General features: G+C 42.4%; 3 protein-coding genes across 6 annotated transcripts in view; 2 read left to right on the forward strand and 1 right to left on the reverse strand.

The window, feature by feature from the left end:
- Positions 1-565: 565 nt before the first annotated feature.
- Positions 566-7,318, forward strand: LOC308086123 (galectin-5-like). The gene is made up of 4 exons (XM_080429523.1): positions 566-687; positions 2,092-2,219; positions 6,461-6,617; positions 6,870-7,318. Exons 1-4 carry the CDS (start codon positions 670-672, stop codon positions 7,017-7,019), a joined length of 453 nt encoding a protein of 150 aa, XP_080285649.1. The 5' UTR covers positions 566-669; the 3' UTR covers positions 7,020-7,318.
- Positions 7,319-10,570: 3,252 nt separating this feature from the next.
- On the reverse strand, positions 10,571-11,266 carry LOC308085877 (phospholipid scramblase 1; the record flags this gene model as incomplete). The annotated part of the gene is made up of 1 exon (XM_080429192.1): positions 10,571-11,266. One exon carries the CDS (start codon positions 11,264-11,266, stop codon positions 10,571-10,573), a length of 696 nt encoding a protein of 231 aa, XP_080285318.1.
- A 2,826-nt stretch (positions 11,267-14,092) lies between these two features.
- The window catches only part of myo18ab (myosin XVIIIA b), a 151,811-nt gene continuing 147,692 nt past the window's right edge, over positions 14,093-18,211 (forward strand). For all 4 annotated transcript variants that reach the window (XM_080428451.1, XM_080428457.1, XM_080428458.1 and 1 more), the window contains exon 1: positions 14,093-14,223. The gene's annotated coding sequence lies outside the window, so the exon portion shown is untranslated. The remainder of the gene's footprint in view (positions 14,224-18,211) is intronic.

Raw genomic sequence — 18,211 nt, forward strand, 5'->3', positions numbered from 1 at the left:
TTACTCCACTATTCTTTGAAAACTTTACTTTTCTGATTTTTAGTATTATTACAAAAGATACATTAACCACTTCAACCCTATATTCATTTCGGCCATTTGAAAATAGCCAATCTACAAGCTCAATGCGTCGCGATGCGTCGGATTGTGAGCTTGTAGATTGGCTATTTTTAAACGATTTTAATACATTTTACACATTTGAAAACTTGAAATGGGACATTCTGCATAATGAGTACTTCTACTTTTGGTACTTTAAGTACAATTTGATGCCAATACTTTTGCACTTTTACTCAAGTCAAGTATTTCTACATTGCAGTATTGATACTGCTACTTAAGTAAAATGATGGAGTACTTTTTCCACCACTGAAATCTAGATAGATACATTTTATTCTTATTTCTATGTCACTCCTCAACACGCAGATGTTATGTAACAAACTGGACCCCCCCCCCCAAAGCAGCCTGTGGTATATTGACTTTTATGATGTCTCTCATTGAACCTTGTGTAAACACTAAACACGTACCTCCTACTGCGAGGAAACGAAACCTACGTACACTACTGGAGTTATAAGTCAGACTACTAGCGTAGAAACCTGTCCAAATGACTATCACATCAGCTGTGTAAAAGTGAACAGAAGACTATTTGGGGGACAATAAGCATACCCACATCAAATCATGTCTGCCTTTCGTCGGGTATGTATGTGTATTTAATCTGGTCTGCAGTGTCAACCTGTATAGATTTAGCTGTTGGTCATTTTAGGCTGCTCGGATACTTTAGACTGACAATTGTAGACTGACAATTGTATTTCAATGTCAGATGATGATCACTTTTTATTTTGTCTGTTATAACTTTTTTGTAGGTATAATATATTTTTCTTTATTCCATATTGGTTATAATTGTTGTCTCCACCATTGAACCATTAAAGCTCTGTTCTCCTCTGCACCAATTTCTTAACAGCTTCAGAGCAGAGTTCATGCTTTAATCTGTTCCATGTTAGCGCTCATATAACTTTATTACATCAAGAGGTATTTATTTGTCACTCATACAGGTACAAGCAACAGGATGCAGAGACAGTGCTAACAACACAATTTAGCAACAACAAAGAAAAAATATAATAATACTGGATGTAATGCAAACAAAGATTATAAGATAGAAATGAATTTTAAGTACAGGTAGAACGGCAGTTATGTTAAACCTCTTCAAACAGGTACAATGTCCTCTAGCACAGTGGTTCTCAACCTGTAGGTCAGGACCCCCAGGGGTGTCCGCCCCATGATTTTGAGGGGGTCCCCAGATGATAGTGAAGTGACAATTTCAGGACTTTTAAGACCTTTTTAATACATTAAAAAAAAAAGGAAAGAAAGAAAAATACCATTTCTGCGTCAAATAATATAAGAAAAAGGAGAAAAAAATTGAAAATAGATCTGTTATTTTCACAATATTTATCTGTGGAACCGAGTCAAACTAAATGTAATGCCTCGACTGCTACAATTCCAAGTGCTCATCAGGGTGGGGTGGTCCCCAGTTCAAATATCATTATTTTGGGGGTCACGGCCTGAAAAGGTTGAGAACCACTGTTCTAGCAGCAGTTTCAGAGCAGAAGGCATAGTCATTATCTTTATCAGTGGCTTAGGAGAAACGGAAGATTAGCAGCAGCTGTGCAAAGAAGCGGAAGGCACACATACAATATATACATCAGATTCCATCTATTCCATCTATTCCATCTATTCCACTTACAAGTAAGATTTTTGCTGCTGCAGGATTCTTACAGTCGTTTTATTTTGTTTTTGTTCTTTTTTTTTGTGTTCTTTTTTCTGAGCCTTGAGCTGTGAAAGCTCCAGTGCTTTCCATTTAGCATTTAACAAACAGCCTGTAGATCGGCTATTTTCACAATATTTATCTGTGGAACAGAGTCAAACTAAATGTAATGCCTCAACTCCTCCATTCCAAGTGCGTGTCAGGTTCAAATATCATTATTTTGGGGGGTCACGGCCTGAAAAAGTTGAGAACCACTGCGTTAGGTAGGGTGGTGTTTATCCTTCATATTTCTTTTTGCCCTACACATGTACTGTCATGCTGTCGTTTATATCCTGCAGGGACCGAGACCTCCCAGTCAAAGGAGTCATACACAGATGATTTCGCTGCCATACGCGAGAGCCATCAATGGACTTAACCCAGGAAGGGTCATCATTATTAAGGGAGTGGTTAAAGAAAATGCCATAAGGTATGTTACCATGCACAGACATTTTGGGAGGCAGGGGGCTCAATAAAAAGGGCACTTTACCAGTACCAACTCTATTCCCAGTTCCTACCCTGGGGGAGCCACACTGCCACATGATTAAACACACTCCTTTATTATAGTGAGTTGAGAAAGCACCGTTTATGCTGCCTTTTTCAATCAAAATGTATCGATAAAGTTATTTTATTTAATCAGGGAAAACACTGCTGTGCGACTGCAACCTGCCCAACAATAATTAACTATTATTTTAATCCATATTTTTGGAAAACTGTCTAAACTCCGGAAAAAATCTCCGGAAGCGCCATGAAGGACGGCCGCATTCGTACATGCTCCGTAACATCGCAACGTTTTTCCATCTTTTTAGTATTTTTTAGCCTTCTCTTCTTTCCCTACACCGTCGCGTGTCTAAGGAGTTATGACAGACAAGCACTTATGGACATTAGCACAGCGATTACACACAGAATTCCGGACTTTTTTGCTGAAAACCTTCCACTCGGCTGGGTGGGGGGTGGGGTCCCCTTTGTTCCGGCTGGATCAACAAACCCCCGACGAAAAAGACCGTGGCGAAGAGGCACTAGAGCGGGAGTTCTCGTAAGAACAACAAAACGTGGATATAAACCTGCACTGCCTTCAATCCTGCTAGCGAACGTTAGATCTCTGTGTGAATCAAGAACAGTGACCACTATGGACGACTTACTGGCGCGCGTTAAATACAACGCAGAGACGAGGAGGACTTGTGTTGTTGTGCTAACAGAGACGTGGCTAACGGAGTTAGCATCTGATTCTTCTATCACTCCTCCTGGCTTCACCGCGTATAGGAAGGACAGAGATCCTGTACTGAGCGGTAAGCAACGTGGGGGGGGAGTTTGTGCCTTGATCAACAACAACTGGTGCAAAGATGTTAAAATCCTAGACAGTCACTGCTCACCAGACCTTGAACTTTTAATCATAGCCTGCCGTCCTTTCTACCTACCACGCGACTTCAGCATCGTGATTGTAGCCGTTGTTTACATTCATCCTGGAGCTAATAAGGACACAGCTATGAGGGAATTACACCAGGCGATCAGTGCACAAGAAAATCGCCACCCGGACTGCGCAGTCATCTGCCTAGGCGACTTCAACCGGACAGACTTAAAAAAGGTCTTTCCCAAATTCCACCAGCATGTCGCCTGCAGTACCCGTGGTGACAATATTCTTGACCACTGCTACACGCCCTTCAAGGATGGATACAAAGCTCTCCGCCGCCCACCGCTAGGAAGCTCTGACCACGACGCCATCCAGCTGCTACCTGCCTACAAACAGAGGCTAAAAAGGGAGCCGGTCGTTGAGAAGGAAATCCGAATCTGGTCTGAGGACACAGACGCTATGCTACAATCCTGCTTCTACCAGACTGACTGGGGGATGTTTAAGAACGCCGCTGGGAATAACATCAACGAACTCTCAGACTCAGTCACTGGCTTTATCAGCAAGTGCATAGATGACATAGTCCCAAAAAAGACAGTTCGGATCTATCCCAATCAGAAACCATGGATGGACAGCGGAGTACGTGCACATCTGCATGAACGGGACGCTGGTTTCAAATCTGGCGACGTGGAAACGCGCAACACGACGCGCGCGGCCCTAAACAGCGCCATCAGGAAGGCGAAAAAGGCCTACACAAAAAAGATGCAAGACAAACTCAGCAGTGGCGACATCAGGAGCACATGGCAGGCAGTACACACCTTGACAGACTGCAAAACAAGAACCAGAAGCGAGGTGAACCCGCCTGCCTCCCTCCCCAACGAACTGAACACTTTCTACGGCCGGTTTGAGATCAGCTCCAACCGCGGCAGCCAAGCGGGGCCATCAGCAGCACCAGCAGAGGAGAACCCTCCTCTAACCATCTCGGAGAGAGAAGTGCGTACAGCCTTCACACGGGTCAACATCCACAAGGCAGCCGGACCTGATGGGATTCCAGGCCGGGTCCTTAAGACATGTGCAGACCAGCTGGCGGGTGTCTTCGCTGACATCTTTAACCTCTCCCTCTCCCTGGCTGTGGTCCCTGCAGGGTTCAAAATGTCAACCATTGTGCCCATTCCCAAAAAGGCCAAAGTGACATGCCTGAACGACTGGAGACCTGTTGCTCTCACCCCGATCGTCAGCAAGTGTTTCGAGAAACTGGTGAGGGAATACATCAGCTCCACGCTACCTGCCTCGCTGGATCCGTGGCAGTATGCATACCGCAAAAACAGATCCACCGACGACGCTATTGCCATGGCTCTCCACACCGTCCTCTCGCACATGGACAACAAGCTGCTGAAGGACAAATATGTACGTATGCTGTTCGTGGACTACAGCTCAGCATTCAACACCATTGTCCCAGCAATACTTGACAAAAAGCTCAGACACCTAGGGCTACACCCAAGCATGTGCGACTGGATACAGGACTTCTTGTCCAACCGACATCAGGTGGTGAGAATGGGCAGCATCACATCCGACCCCCTGACCCTCAACACTGGAGCACCCCAGGGATGCGTGCTGAGCCCTCTCCTCTACTCCCTGTACACGTATGACTGCATAGCCACACATGTCTCCAACACCATCATAAAGTACGCGGACGACACGACAGTGATAGGCCGAATCGTCAACAACGACGAGTCTGACTACAGAGAGGAGATCAAATCACTGGCACACTGGTGCCGTGAGAACAACCTCTCTCTCAACGTCGACAAGACCAAAGAACTGATCGTGGACTTCAGGAGGCCGCGGAGAGACCATGCGCCCATCCTCATCGACGGTGCTGCAGTGGAAAGGGTCAGCGAGTTCAAGTTCCTCGGAGTACACATCGAGGAGGACCTCAAATGGGAGACGCACTCCACACACGTGAGGAAAAAGGCTCAGCAGCGACTGTACTGGCTCCGCCGCCTGAAGAAGCTCGGAGTAGGACGTCGCATCCTTAGGCTGTACTACAACAGTTCTGTTGAAGGCATCCTAACAGGCTGTGTCACGGCCTGGTACGGGAACTGCACTGCCCGAGAAAAGGTCAGCCTACAACGAGTAGTGCGATCGGCAGAGCGGATAATGGGAATCGAGCTCCCAGCGCTCCAGGAACTGTACAAAAAGCGGTGCGTGGTCAAAGCCAAGCGCATCATCAAGGACAAGCACCACCCAAGTCACAGACTGTTCAACCCCCTACAACGACCGCGACCGGGCAAGGGGCTCTACCGCAGTATCAAGAGTTCCACCACCAGATTTTGGTGTAGTTTCAATCCAGCCGCTGTCAGAATGCTGAATGGGGCATAAGCCTGGATGAGTTCAGCAGCCTGACAGCAGGCGGCGCAGACTTTTTCTGGCTCTTCCTGAACACACCTGTGGATTATACCAGGGACAATTACTTGGACTTTAGCCCCCCCTCGGACACACCTGTGGACTACACCAGGTACAAATGACTTTTGTTGCACTCCCTCATGGAGCTACATGCGGATTATACTAGGGTCAGTCCACTCTAGGTGGACACGCACTGACCTTTTGCACCTTAATCCCTTGTATAACGCACTGACTTTTTTTGGGTCTTTTTATTGTGCTCCTTTTCCTCTAAGCACCTTAACGTCCTTTGTCTATCATGCACAGTATAAGTATAACATGCACAGTATACAATACATTGCTGCTATGCTCAGGCACCTTAGTTTAGTTTTTTAGTTTTTTTTATTATCTCAGGTAATTTGTAAATATGTAGATAACTTGTCTGGCCTTCTGTTGCTCTCTTGTTTTTGATCTCCTTCCCACCTGCCCCCCACCCTCTTCTTCTCCCCCCCCCCCCCTCTTCTTTCTATGGAAACTAACGTTGCGATGGGAACGATGTACAAAAAAGAATTTCACCCACTTTTTTACCTTGTAAACCTGTGATGTGACAATAAAACTGATTCTGATTCTGATTCTAAACTGTATTATGTGGAATTTAATGTTCAACGGTCAAGTTCAGTGATAAACCACACAGCTCATTCACTCTTCTAGGTTCCCCGTGTTCCTTCTGTATTAAGCACAACTGCAAGAGCACAGCAAAAATCTTGAGTGTAATTTCTGTAAGAACCTGTAAGAACAGAACAATAAACTGAGAATATGTTTCCCTTTGTTACTAAAGGTGTAATGTGTCCAGTTTTGGATAAATTCATGCGAGTGCTGTCAGGTAAGTCGCCTTAACCAACTGTCAGTATACTAACCACATGTTCCCCTGTGTTTTCTTGCAGGTTCGTTGTAAACCTACACTTCCACTCAGGCATTTCACTGCATTACAACCCACGTTTCAGTGAGAACGCAGTGGTGCGTAACAGCCTTCTGCAAGACAAGTGGGGTAAAGAAGAGCGCTCGGGAGGATTGCCCTTCTTCAGGGGACAGCCCTTTACGGTACAGTTACAACTACATGATTTCATCACTATCTGTAGATCACCAGGCAGGAACGGCCAGGGACGGACATTATGTTTCCGCCGCTGTCCGTCCGTGTGTCACTCTGTCCATGTGTCTTTGTGAACCTCCCCACATTTTTCAATCTCCCTCATGGTGGCGCAATGTCTGGCTTCTTCACATTTTGACCTATAACTCTTTTGAACCATAACTTGTACAATCAAGTCTTGTAAAAAATCTGCCTTTGTTTTTCAGCTGACCATTTGCTGTGAGGCTCAGTCTTTCAGGATTCTGGTCAATGGGCATGAGATACAACACAACTACAATTACCGCCATCAATACGTCTATGAAATTAACAAGTTGGAGATTGATGGTGACATCAGTTTGACATCTGTTGTGATATAGGCCTCTGATACAGCCACCAAGGTATAGAATAGTCTAACCCCATCCCTCAAAAAATGCAGTTCGCTGGGCTCATTTAAAACAGCCCTAAAAACTCATCTTTCTGGAGGCCAAAATAGGAGGTAGTACCAGTTTCCCGGTAGACAGACGACCCCCCTCCCCTTTTTTGTATATATATATTGTTTTTTCTTTCTTTTTTTTCTCTTTTCTTTCCTTTTGGACGGACCTTTTAGACAAAAGTATTATAAATGTAATTGTGATGTTTTACATTCTTTTTTGCCAAATAAAATTGTCAATCAATCAATTTACAACATTATCCTGTAACTAGCTCTGATGTTGTTCTACAGATGTGCTCATGTTGTTCTACAGATGTGACGACCATCACTAACATCCACTGTGTCATTTTAATTCCTATTATTATGTTGCCTTAGAGATTGTGTGTGTGTGTGCGTGTGTGTGTGTGTGTGTGTGTGTGTGTGTGTGTGTGTGTGTGTGTGTGTGTGTGTGTGTGTGTGTGTGTGTGTGTGTGTATATACAAAAATAGCTTGACTATTATTTGCATATAATTCAGGCTTCAGTATCGGAGTGTCAAGACTGGGACATCTTTAGAATTCAGATTTCTATCCAATCTGGTTAGGTCAAAAATCAGATTTGGGCTGCCATTCTAAACATAGCCTAAAGTGCTGCTGTTACTTCTATATAATCCCAAAGAGCACGTTCTGTGACATTATTTCATAAAGAAACATTTTCAGCAAATCAACATTTTCAGCAAACCATCTGTAGCATTTGGGTCACAAATGTTAACACTATTTCTTATAATAATAACATTGGTGTTGGTTGTATTGTGACCAGGTTCCATCCCAAAAGAGTTCACTGGCATCTGAGGTACGGGACCACTTATCTTGTGTGCCATGGCAGTGTGTACCTGTGAAAGTCACTGAACAAATACAATGCAGTATAAAACAGTGTTCCTGTAACTTGAATAGTGGGATGGGTCATCCATGAGTAAGTTTCATAGCTTATGTATTTCTTGTTATGCATAGTGTATCCTAAAGGGATACAACCTCACCAAGATTGACAACTATAAATATCTTTCAAAAACATTTTTATAACTCAAGTGAATGGCCACACCACAACTAGCCTATAACAACGACAGTGGTGAATGATACTTATTGTGCGGATATACATTCTCGTTTACAGTAAGTAGAGACTGTTACCAGGAGAGGGGGCTATAACACCCAATATATGTTTGTTGGATTGTTCACAGACTAAAAGAATCAGTATGAAAAAAGATCATGCAATAAAGTATCAATCCGTATGTGTATTGTGTATCGTTCTCTGATGAAACGTCTATGAATATCTCATAAGTCAGATTACAGCATGCAGTTCTCTACTGTTACTACTAAAAGTATTCTAGAAGTATGATACATACTGTCTATTACCTATTTGAAATTAGATCTGATGGAGAATTAGTTCAAATGTTAACATGCCACCAATGTATTTAAAAGGTGCGGTAAGTGATGTTTTATGCTTGAAACAAAATGTTTTTTTCCCCCCTCTTCTCTATATTCATACTATAGTAATGATATTGTTGTTCAGAAACAGGGGTATCCCTGTCTCTCCCGCTCTTTAATAAAAAATAAAATACATTTTCAGGTGGGCTGCCAATTTCATCCAAACAAGAGAAATCACTTCCAGTTTTCACTTGTCTCTCCTGATTGGATCAAATTGTTTGTTCAGTAACCCCTGTTGCTGAAACACTCTATAGCAATGATTACTATCAGAATATAAAGCTATTAGACATTTATTTTAACACAAAAATATCACTTACACTATATGAACAAAATCCCCTCACTCTATGGTCGAGTTTTTTGTCTGAGGTGTCGGTCTTTTTCTCCCATCCTCATGGGAGTTGACCTGAGTCCCACTCCCAGCTGTAAACTCGCAGGTAGCTGTCAAAGGAACATACAATCTAATGAACAGAAAAGGAACAAACTTACTTATTAAGGCATCAAGGTGGACATAGACATGAAGTTCTAAACAGCAGTGCAACCTCTTCACCCTGCAGACGAATGTTGAGACTTTGATCTGGGCCTACCTCAGGTGTGCCAAATTAGGCTCAAACCAGGCCCCACCCACCACTAAGTGAAGTGATTAGCTATGCTGAATCCCACTCTAACCACTCTCAGCCAGAGAGTGAGGGGATTTTGTACACTATACCTTTAACCAGTTGTTGATGAAAGAAGCTGAACAGGTAGGTCTGATGTTTGAGCTTCACTGTTGTTTTGATGAGGCTTGTTTTTTTTTATTTTCAGTGTTTTTTTTTTATCACACAATTCTGTAACCAATTTTTTCACCCAGTGCCAATTGTCTAAGTAATCCTGGGCGCTACACTCCCTCTGCCAGCCTAGGGAGAGCCTAGAGCCGAGCTCATGCCTCCTTCAATGCATGAGAGCCAGCAAGCCACTTCTTATCACCCGACAGGGGGGAGGTTCCCTGGTTAGACGTAGCGCGTGGAAGGAACACGTTATTCCAACCAGTTCCTTTCCCCTCCATCAGGCGCCTTGGCTGACCAGGGGGAGGCAGTATAGAGACCAGGATTACTGCATGTCTTTGTGAGTGTACATACCCTAGGAGACACGGGGAGAACATGCAAACTCCACACAGAGAGGCCCTTTCACCAACCCCACCTAGGGTATGGGCACTGATGACGTGGAGGAGAGAACACGCCCACAGCGTCCCTGGTGGGAATCGAAGCCAGGATCATCTAGCTTTGGGGCGGCCATAGCTGAGTGGTTAGTGAGCCCGCCTAGGGAGCCAGAGGCCCTGGTTGCCCCAGGTTCGGTTCCAGGCCAGGTCAGCATATGTGTCGATGAAATGAAATTTGTCCCTGAGCAAGACTCTTAACCCCTAATTGCTCAGAGGTTCTCATTGGAAACAAGACCGCAAGGACTTAATTGAACGACCTGTTAAAAAAGGAATTATCCTTATCCTGTGAGGCGACAGCGCTACCGATTGCGCCACCGTGCCCTATTTTTTTTTTCAGTGTTTTTATTTATCTATTTTTGCCAAATAAACATGTTGCACGCACACACGGACGGACGCACACACGCACACACGCACAAGCGTATTGTAAGAATGACAGCTGTTAATTATTTATCTGCAATACTATCTCTTGTTTCTTGAACATATGGCAGGCAAGGCCATGTGTGATTCTGCTCTGAACACAAGTGCCTGTATATTCTTTTAATCCCTTAAAATTATATAACAAACACAATATTCTGCTCTAATAATGTTTTATGAGACATTTCTTTGCTGTACAGTAGTTTCTCTTTTTTAGTTACGATCACTAAAAACAGCATTATGGAAAGATTATGTGGGGATACAATTATATACTACAGTACAGCCCAAAATGTAGAAAACTGTAAAATGTAAAACATTTATTTGAGCGTGCACAGTATAGAAGAAATCTTGAAAACAGATATGCATTGTACATAAAAAAACAACAACAATAAAACACCCAATGATCTTTGAAAGTCTAAAACCCTTTGAAGTCATGAATGTCTTGAATGGGAGTTTGGATTTGTCTCAAAGAACATGAAGTCAATGAGGAAACAGGCTCCCAGCATCAGAGCCTTCATCTTCACATCCAAGTCCATGGGAAATTTAATTCCAAAGTTGTCTGCATCTGTGTAACCCTCCTGCATGAAGCCCCCCCACTGCTTACTGATCTGTCCCACTACGGCTGACTCGTCCAGGGACAACAATTCAAAGACGATGTCAGACATGCATCTACAGTCACAAAACGGACCCTTTATCTTAAGCTGGGGCTCCTTCCTCTCGTTCAGGAGGGTAAACGTGGGCACGAGGGGGTGCCAGTTCTGCACCACATAGCCTATGGGGACAGCGGGAGGAATCTGGACTTCTAGCACTTGCAGGCAGCAGGGGAAACAGCAAGCACTACACCGCAGAGGGCGTTCCAGTCTCAAGACTTCATGCCCCAGGTTGTCCTGGATGTGAATGGTGAAGGAGCGACCTGGGCCACACTGCATGCTGCAGAGGTCATTTTCCTCTGTGGCCATAAACACCTGCTGGCCAATGTTGTTCTTCACTGTGTATACGTTGTTCATCTCCCAGCCCATGATCACTTCAGCCATACTCACTTTCTGATGAACCAGCAGCTGGTCAGTCTGGGTGAGATACTCCAGTCCTGGAGGGCAGCCCAGGGGTCTGTCAGGGGCTGGCATCATCGGCGGAGGCTGAGCAGACATGTAACCCGGAGGAATTGGTGCCATCATCATATCAGGGGGGGTCATCATCATATCAGGTTGAGGGGCTAAGAAGTCTGGAGGAGGAAGTGGCTCTCCAGAGGGTACGTAGCCTGGGGGTGCTGGTGCTCCTGGGTTCATTTGTGTTGGGTTCACTGTATTGTGATCAGGAGGCATCCCAATAGAGTACACTGGCATCTGAGGTACGGGGCCACTTCCATCATAACCCTGGTGTGCCATGACAGTAGATACTTGTGAAAGTCACTGAAAAAAATATGATATAATGATAATGCGATAAGATTATATAATTGTGTTTAAGAAAATGTTAACTGGATACTGCCATACTGGATACCACCCATGTCAGCCCATGTGTTAGCTGTGTATTAATTAGTCATGATCATGTCGACATTTTCTGTTAGCCTATAACATTCGCCTATAACACATTCTAAAGGAAAACCCAACCATATGGCTCTAGTTTACTCCTAAGTTAAAAGCAAACATAAATGATGAACAAAAAAAACCATGAATGTCTACCTGTTATTTTCATATGAAGATTCTCCTGAATTCTTAAAGCGTGGCTGTAGGCACATAGGTAAGTATATGACACAGCACTGAAATACATCCCATCAGGTGAAGGAGATGCCTGTGTCTGTGTGAGCCTGAGCCAAGGGGGTGTGAGCTCACACTGCCTAGCAACCGTTTCAGCTCTGAAAGCAGAGTCAGGTTACCTAATTGGGAGAAATGAACTATCGAAGATTATCAATGAGCAGCCAACAATGAAATTAGATTAGATGCTTTATTTATCTAAAAGTACACATTAAAACGCACCACCATTGAGTGAAATATGCCACCACCCATCACCACCCATCCAATACATATTTTTTTTCACTCTTCATACCAGTAACCTGTAAGCATGACTTTCTGCATAGTAGTGTGTATATCTGTCTGTCTCTTATATGTCATCATGATTTGTGTGCATGGGGATCTCATCTTAAACAAGCTTAGTGCTTAATGAGACTCCCAGTTTAGTAGACCTTGTATTGTGAATTTGTACTTCCATGTACTGATGTTCTCATGTCTTACTAAATAAAGTACATCAATCAATCAATCAATCAATCAATCAATCAAAAGGTTATCATGATGAGTAGTAGGCTAATAGATTTGGCGCTTTGAACATGAGTTAAATTACCACAATAATATAGAAATACTCAGTTACAAATAAAAGTCCGGTATTCAAAATGTACTTGAGTAAAAGTACAAAAGTATTCACATTAAAATATACTTAAGTACTGAAAGTAAAAGTACTCATTATGCAGAATGTCCCATTTCACAAGTTTCCAAATGTATACTTTGGTTATTTGAAAATAGCTCACAACACGTCGCAAATAACCAAAGTAGGCCTATACATAGGGCTGAAGTGGTTAATGTATGTTTTGTCTACAAAGTAACTAAAGTTTTCAAATAATTGTAGTGGAGTAAAAAGTACAATATTTGCCTCTGAGATGTAGTGGAGTAGAAGTAAAAGATTGAAAATTGGAAACACTCCAGTAAAGTAAAACTTCCTCAAAAGTGCACTTAAGTAGCTAGGCATACAGTTCTTCAGTAAATTTACTTAGTTACTTTACACCACTTTATTTAAAGTACTGACTACCCCACTCACATTTTGGTGATTACCCATTGCACTTATCCATTACATCCATTGCATTATTCATTGCACAAGCCACATGATGTCACCGACTCTTCTTTCTTATCTTACATTTTATTATTTCATATATTTATGTTTTCAACTTTCTTTATTTTTTTGCACTCTTTTCTATTGACGAATTAAAGTTCGAAGTCTAGTATTTAATTTCTAGTAATAATAATGACTGCAACTGCATGCTGGCTGCAGTGGTGCATTTTGCGACTGAAAACGTTAGCTGTCAGCAGTGTTGGCAGATTGTGTGAGAGAAATAAGCAACCAGGTCTAGAAGAACAAGCCCAAAAGAAGCAACAAGGCCACATGAGCACTTTAAACCTATATGCATCGGCTATTTGAAAATAGTAGATCTACAAGCTCACAATGCGTTGCATCAAACTCTTGAAATAAAATGTGGAATATTTTGAATATTTCTGAAACATTTCAGAAATATTGATGCAAGCCTAAATAAGCAAGTACACGTTAGAAACAAGCCCCAAAACGTTACAGAAAAAGAAGCCCAAAGTCGCTTATAATAAGCCGACACGGCAACGCTGGCTGTCAGCCTGCACTTACTCAAATTGGCCACCAGGAGTCGTCGTCGTGTAGCTGTGTTTAATGATGTGGCGTAATACAGCGCAGGGAATGGGATCAGCCCATAGGATCAGCCAGCTAAGCTAACGTCAGCTAACATTGTTGCCAGGTCTGCTTATTATACGCGACTTAGGGCTTGTTTTTCTGTAAAGTTCTCGTAGTAGTTGCGTTTTTTTGGGGGCGTGTTTCTAGCCCCATTTGGAACCTCTCCCATACCAGTGGTTCTCAAACATTTTCAAATCAAGGACCCCCATTCAAGTGAAGGACCCCCATTTGAAAATCTTTTATGCCAGGGACCCCCATAACAAGATTTGTGTTGTTAAAATGTTTCAAAAATATTAATTTTTTTTCAAAAAAATCTTGACGTTTTTTTTTATTGTTTAAAATAGCAGATCTACAAGCTCGGCTATTTTCAAATAGCGAATGTTTATGTCTAAAGTGCCATATAGTCGCTTCTTTTGGGCTCGTTTTCATAGACCTGGTTGCTTGTTTCTCTCGCAAAACCTGGCAACACTGTCAGCTAATCACACAGTGCAGCTGCTTCCATTAGACGCTGCGCTGCTCTGTTGTGTGTGTGTGTGTGTGAGAGAGAGAGAAACAGAGAGAGAGCTGCACCCATCATCAAACACCCACCAGAGGTGCCCATCATCATCAATACTGGAAAAGGGCAAGTATACTCCCTACATTTATAAACATGTTGCCTGGCAGAGGAAACATTTAGTTTGAGTACAGCTATGAGGGGCGAAGCAGTATCGAGTTCTTTACACTGGATGGTTTTCCATAAGATCCAAAGAAGTGCTGCTCCTGGATTTTATACGTTACAACCAGTGTTGCCATGTCCGCTTATTATACGCGACTTTGGGCTTGTTTTTCTGTAAAGTCGCTTGTAAATATTGGTAGTTTGCTGGTTATTGCGGGTTTTTGGGGCTTGTTTCTAAAGTGTACTTGGCGTATTATTTGGGGCTTGTTTCCTAATGTTGTTTAAACCAGTGGTTCTCAAATATTTGCATGTCAAGGAGGAAAGGACCCCCGCCCAAATTAATGTATTTGTGCCAGGGACCACCCCATACAAGATTTGTGTTGTTAAAATGTTTCAAAACAATATTCCACATTTTCTTAAAGATATTTTATTGAAATAGCAGATCTACAAGCTCTGCGACGCGTTGTGAGCTTATAGATCGGCTAGTTTCAATTAGTGACTACTGACTAGGCCCTTGCTTATTTCTCTCGCAAAATCTGGCAACGCTGACAACAACGTACAGATGAGGGCAAAGAACCAATGCCTTTCCATTGAGCCAAGGCTAGCTAGTTAGCTGCTGGATTGCTAAATTGGAGGTTTCAGCCAATGTATCAATGAAACGTTGTTGGCAAACGCTACGTGCTGCTTGTGCACGTACCGCAGAAACGTGGAGGTGTTTTGGGGGGTCCAAATTGCACACTGTTTACATCAGTAACGCTAGCAAGGTGGTGGCTAGAAGGCTAAAAGCTACATCTAACTGGGCTAACGTTCCATCCATCCAGAGCTGTCATGCTTTGTGTCTCCCTGGAGTCTGAAGTCTGGACCCTCCCAAAGGCAGGGATCTCCAAGTGTTTTCATGTCACAGATCCACTAAGGCACTGTTTCCCAAACACTGGGTCGGGACCCATTTGTGGGTCTTGGACACATTTTTATGGGTCACAAGTAAATATCCCTTATTTATTTATCTTTAAAAAAAAAAATCGCCCCAAAAATACCCCAAAATTCACACATTTTCATAAATTAAAAGCAAATTCAATGTTTTTTCAAAGTAAATAAATGAATCTGCTATTTTCACTAGCTTGGGTCCTGGGGAGACATCACATTTCTCTTTTGGGTCTCAAGCTAATTAACCAGTCCACTAATGCGTTCATTTGCCCCTGGACCACCATTTCAAATGATACTGTTCGCTGACATGAGAAGATGTTTTGGTGTACATGGAATAGTCTAAAAATGTCACCATTGTACATGAGAAGTAGATGGGCGTGATATTGATGTTGAAGCATAATCACCACCTTCTATTTCTAACATTAATGGTGTGCTGTGCATGCAGTGCATGATAGCAGCTTCCTTCTGCACAGCCCAGCTTTGTGTTTGGTGTTGTTGTTGGCACCTTGTTTAGCATACAGGATAGGTGGCATTAGGGACATCTGGGCACCTCGATGTAAAATTTTGTAACTATTTGTAGCAAATGTAGAATGTATTTGTAGAAATATTAGACCTTAATTGTTGAACGTTTAAGCATGTTCTAATCATGTATACTTAAAAACATTTTCCAAATATTGTATTTTTTTAACATTGTTTTGTATTTCTTTTTTCTAAATTTAGAGTAGCCATTTTTTCTCCCCAATGTAGTCTTTATGCCAATTAATTCCTCCCCACACACATTTCTGTGTTGTCACTGCTGTTGTATCCTACTGACTCACCTACCAGTGAGGAGCCCCCACCAGGAGAACGTAGGGCCTTCGTCCTACTCCTCCCACCCAACACTCTCCGCTCACAGGTGCCGCCCCAGCCCGTAGGAGTACGTGCAATGACCGCCCGGCTTCCCTCCCCCGAACACGGGTCAATTGTGTTCGCGTAGACGCCCGACAAAGCCGGTTGCACCACGGTGGATTCGAACCTACAACCTCCGTGGTGGTGGGCACCCGAGCCCAATTCTTTTTGACATTTTGGACATCGAGGTGCCCAGATTTCCCTAGTGCCCACCTATCCTGTTATCCTTGTTTAGTATCAACAACGAACCACATAATGCATTGTCCACTTATTGCCTATTATTGAGTTGTCACTTTGCTCAATCTCTACTATTGGTTGGTTTGTTTGTTTGTTTGTTTATTATCACTTACAAGAACATTTAAAAATGATACACAAAGATTCGGTAGAAATGTGAAGGAGAATGCCTAAAAACCCTCCAGGGGCTTGAGAAGTGGCATTCTCCGGGAATATTTGTACATTCATAGGATAAAATTAACATCAATGTGGAATATACACATCCATTACAGTTTAAACACTATAGACATGTCATACAGATGAAGAAACAGAACGGAAAAGACCAAAATGGACACCGTTTCAAAAAAGAAAGAATCAGCAAAAACATATTACAACAATAGAAGTCAAGGGAACCAAAACATAAACCTCTAGGGAAAATGTTATTATATTATATTAGGCAGACCATATGGAAAGTATTTGGTTGTTAAGAGAAGCGATTTTAGAAACTTCTTAAATTGGTGAGAAGACAACTTCCATAGATGTAATGGCAGAGAATTCCATATTTTTGACCCTCTGAAGCCTATATTAAACTGGGTTTGAGAGGTATGGGCCTTTGGGGGTCTGAGGTTATTTGAGCTACGTGTTGGGTAATTATGAACCTGATAATTATACTCAAATATATGATCAAATATATTGGTACTGTGGTTATTAACTCTCTCAGTGCCACGCCCCGAGATATCCCGAGTTTTTCCCGAGTACCCTCCGTGCCAGCACGAGAAATCCCGAGTTTTTACTTTTGACTGTGGTCGCGCTATTGTGTTTATTTTTCATGATCACTTTCGCTTCCTGACTCCTTCAGACTCATTGGGTTCCGGTTTCATGACGTAGATTCCGTTTCCGGTTCTCATTTTTTTCCCGCGGTCATTTTCGGCCAGAATAGGGAAAGTCACGGTTTTTCACACGGTATAAAAAGCGAACGGAGAGGTCCACGTCTACTCTCTTTGGTCTGGGTGACGATCAGTCATCGTAGTCGTGTATCGCATCATAATTTAGCCCGATCAACGATTGTCGAAAATGTCAACATCCGGTTATGACCGGATATGACGTGAGCCTGTTTGGGAGGGGGCGAGTGAGCCAGCGAGGTCATCAATGTGTCGATTTGTTGCTCTCTACTGGTAGAACTGTATTATGGGTTTAACCCTCCAAGACCCGCAGTTGTAATATTACAACATTTGTATTTTATCAAAAACATGGTATAAATCATTTGTTTTCCTGTTATTCTTTCACCTAAACATCATCATTGGATCCTATTGTTTAGTCTTGCAATGTCATTGGCCGGGATATTTGCATATAAATACCCCCCACAGAGGCAGGAAAAGTCACAACTTGAAAATCCTTGAAGGAAGAACAATCTCTTTTTCACTGGACAGGATTTCTCACAAAAAAGTAAGTAAAATGTCTGCAATAATTTTTTTGGTGATCATTAGAATGTCTAGAACATGTACATATGATATTATTGGGAAAGATATCCCCCAAATGTAAATTAGAGCATGCTTTATACTTGTTGTTTTTTTACAACTCTGGGTCATAGTGGTAGCAAATAGCAATGCCACCTGTTCACCTGGCTAAGTGGAGTCTTATAGTTTTCACAATACATTTATACAATTATGTGTATTTTCCCCACATTGCATTACTATATATATATATATACCACAAATAACCACAAACATTACCAAAATGTTTTGCTAAAACATTATAGGCAATGAAATGTTATAACTTATAAGCTAAAGCAGTATATATGTCTTCGAGTACAATTGGTTAAAACATACAAATTGGTGTGTGTGTGTGTGTGTGTGTGTGTGTGTGTGTGTGTGTGTGTGTGTGTGTGTGTGTGTGTGTGTGTGTGTGTGTATATATATATATATATATA

The sequence above is a fragment of the Gymnoscopelus braueri genome (assembly GCF_963280865.1).
Source record: "Gymnoscopelus braueri genome assembly, chromosome: 5".
In the NCBI taxonomy this organism is placed as follows: Eukaryota; Metazoa; Chordata; class Actinopteri; order Myctophiformes; family Myctophidae; genus Gymnoscopelus; species Gymnoscopelus braueri.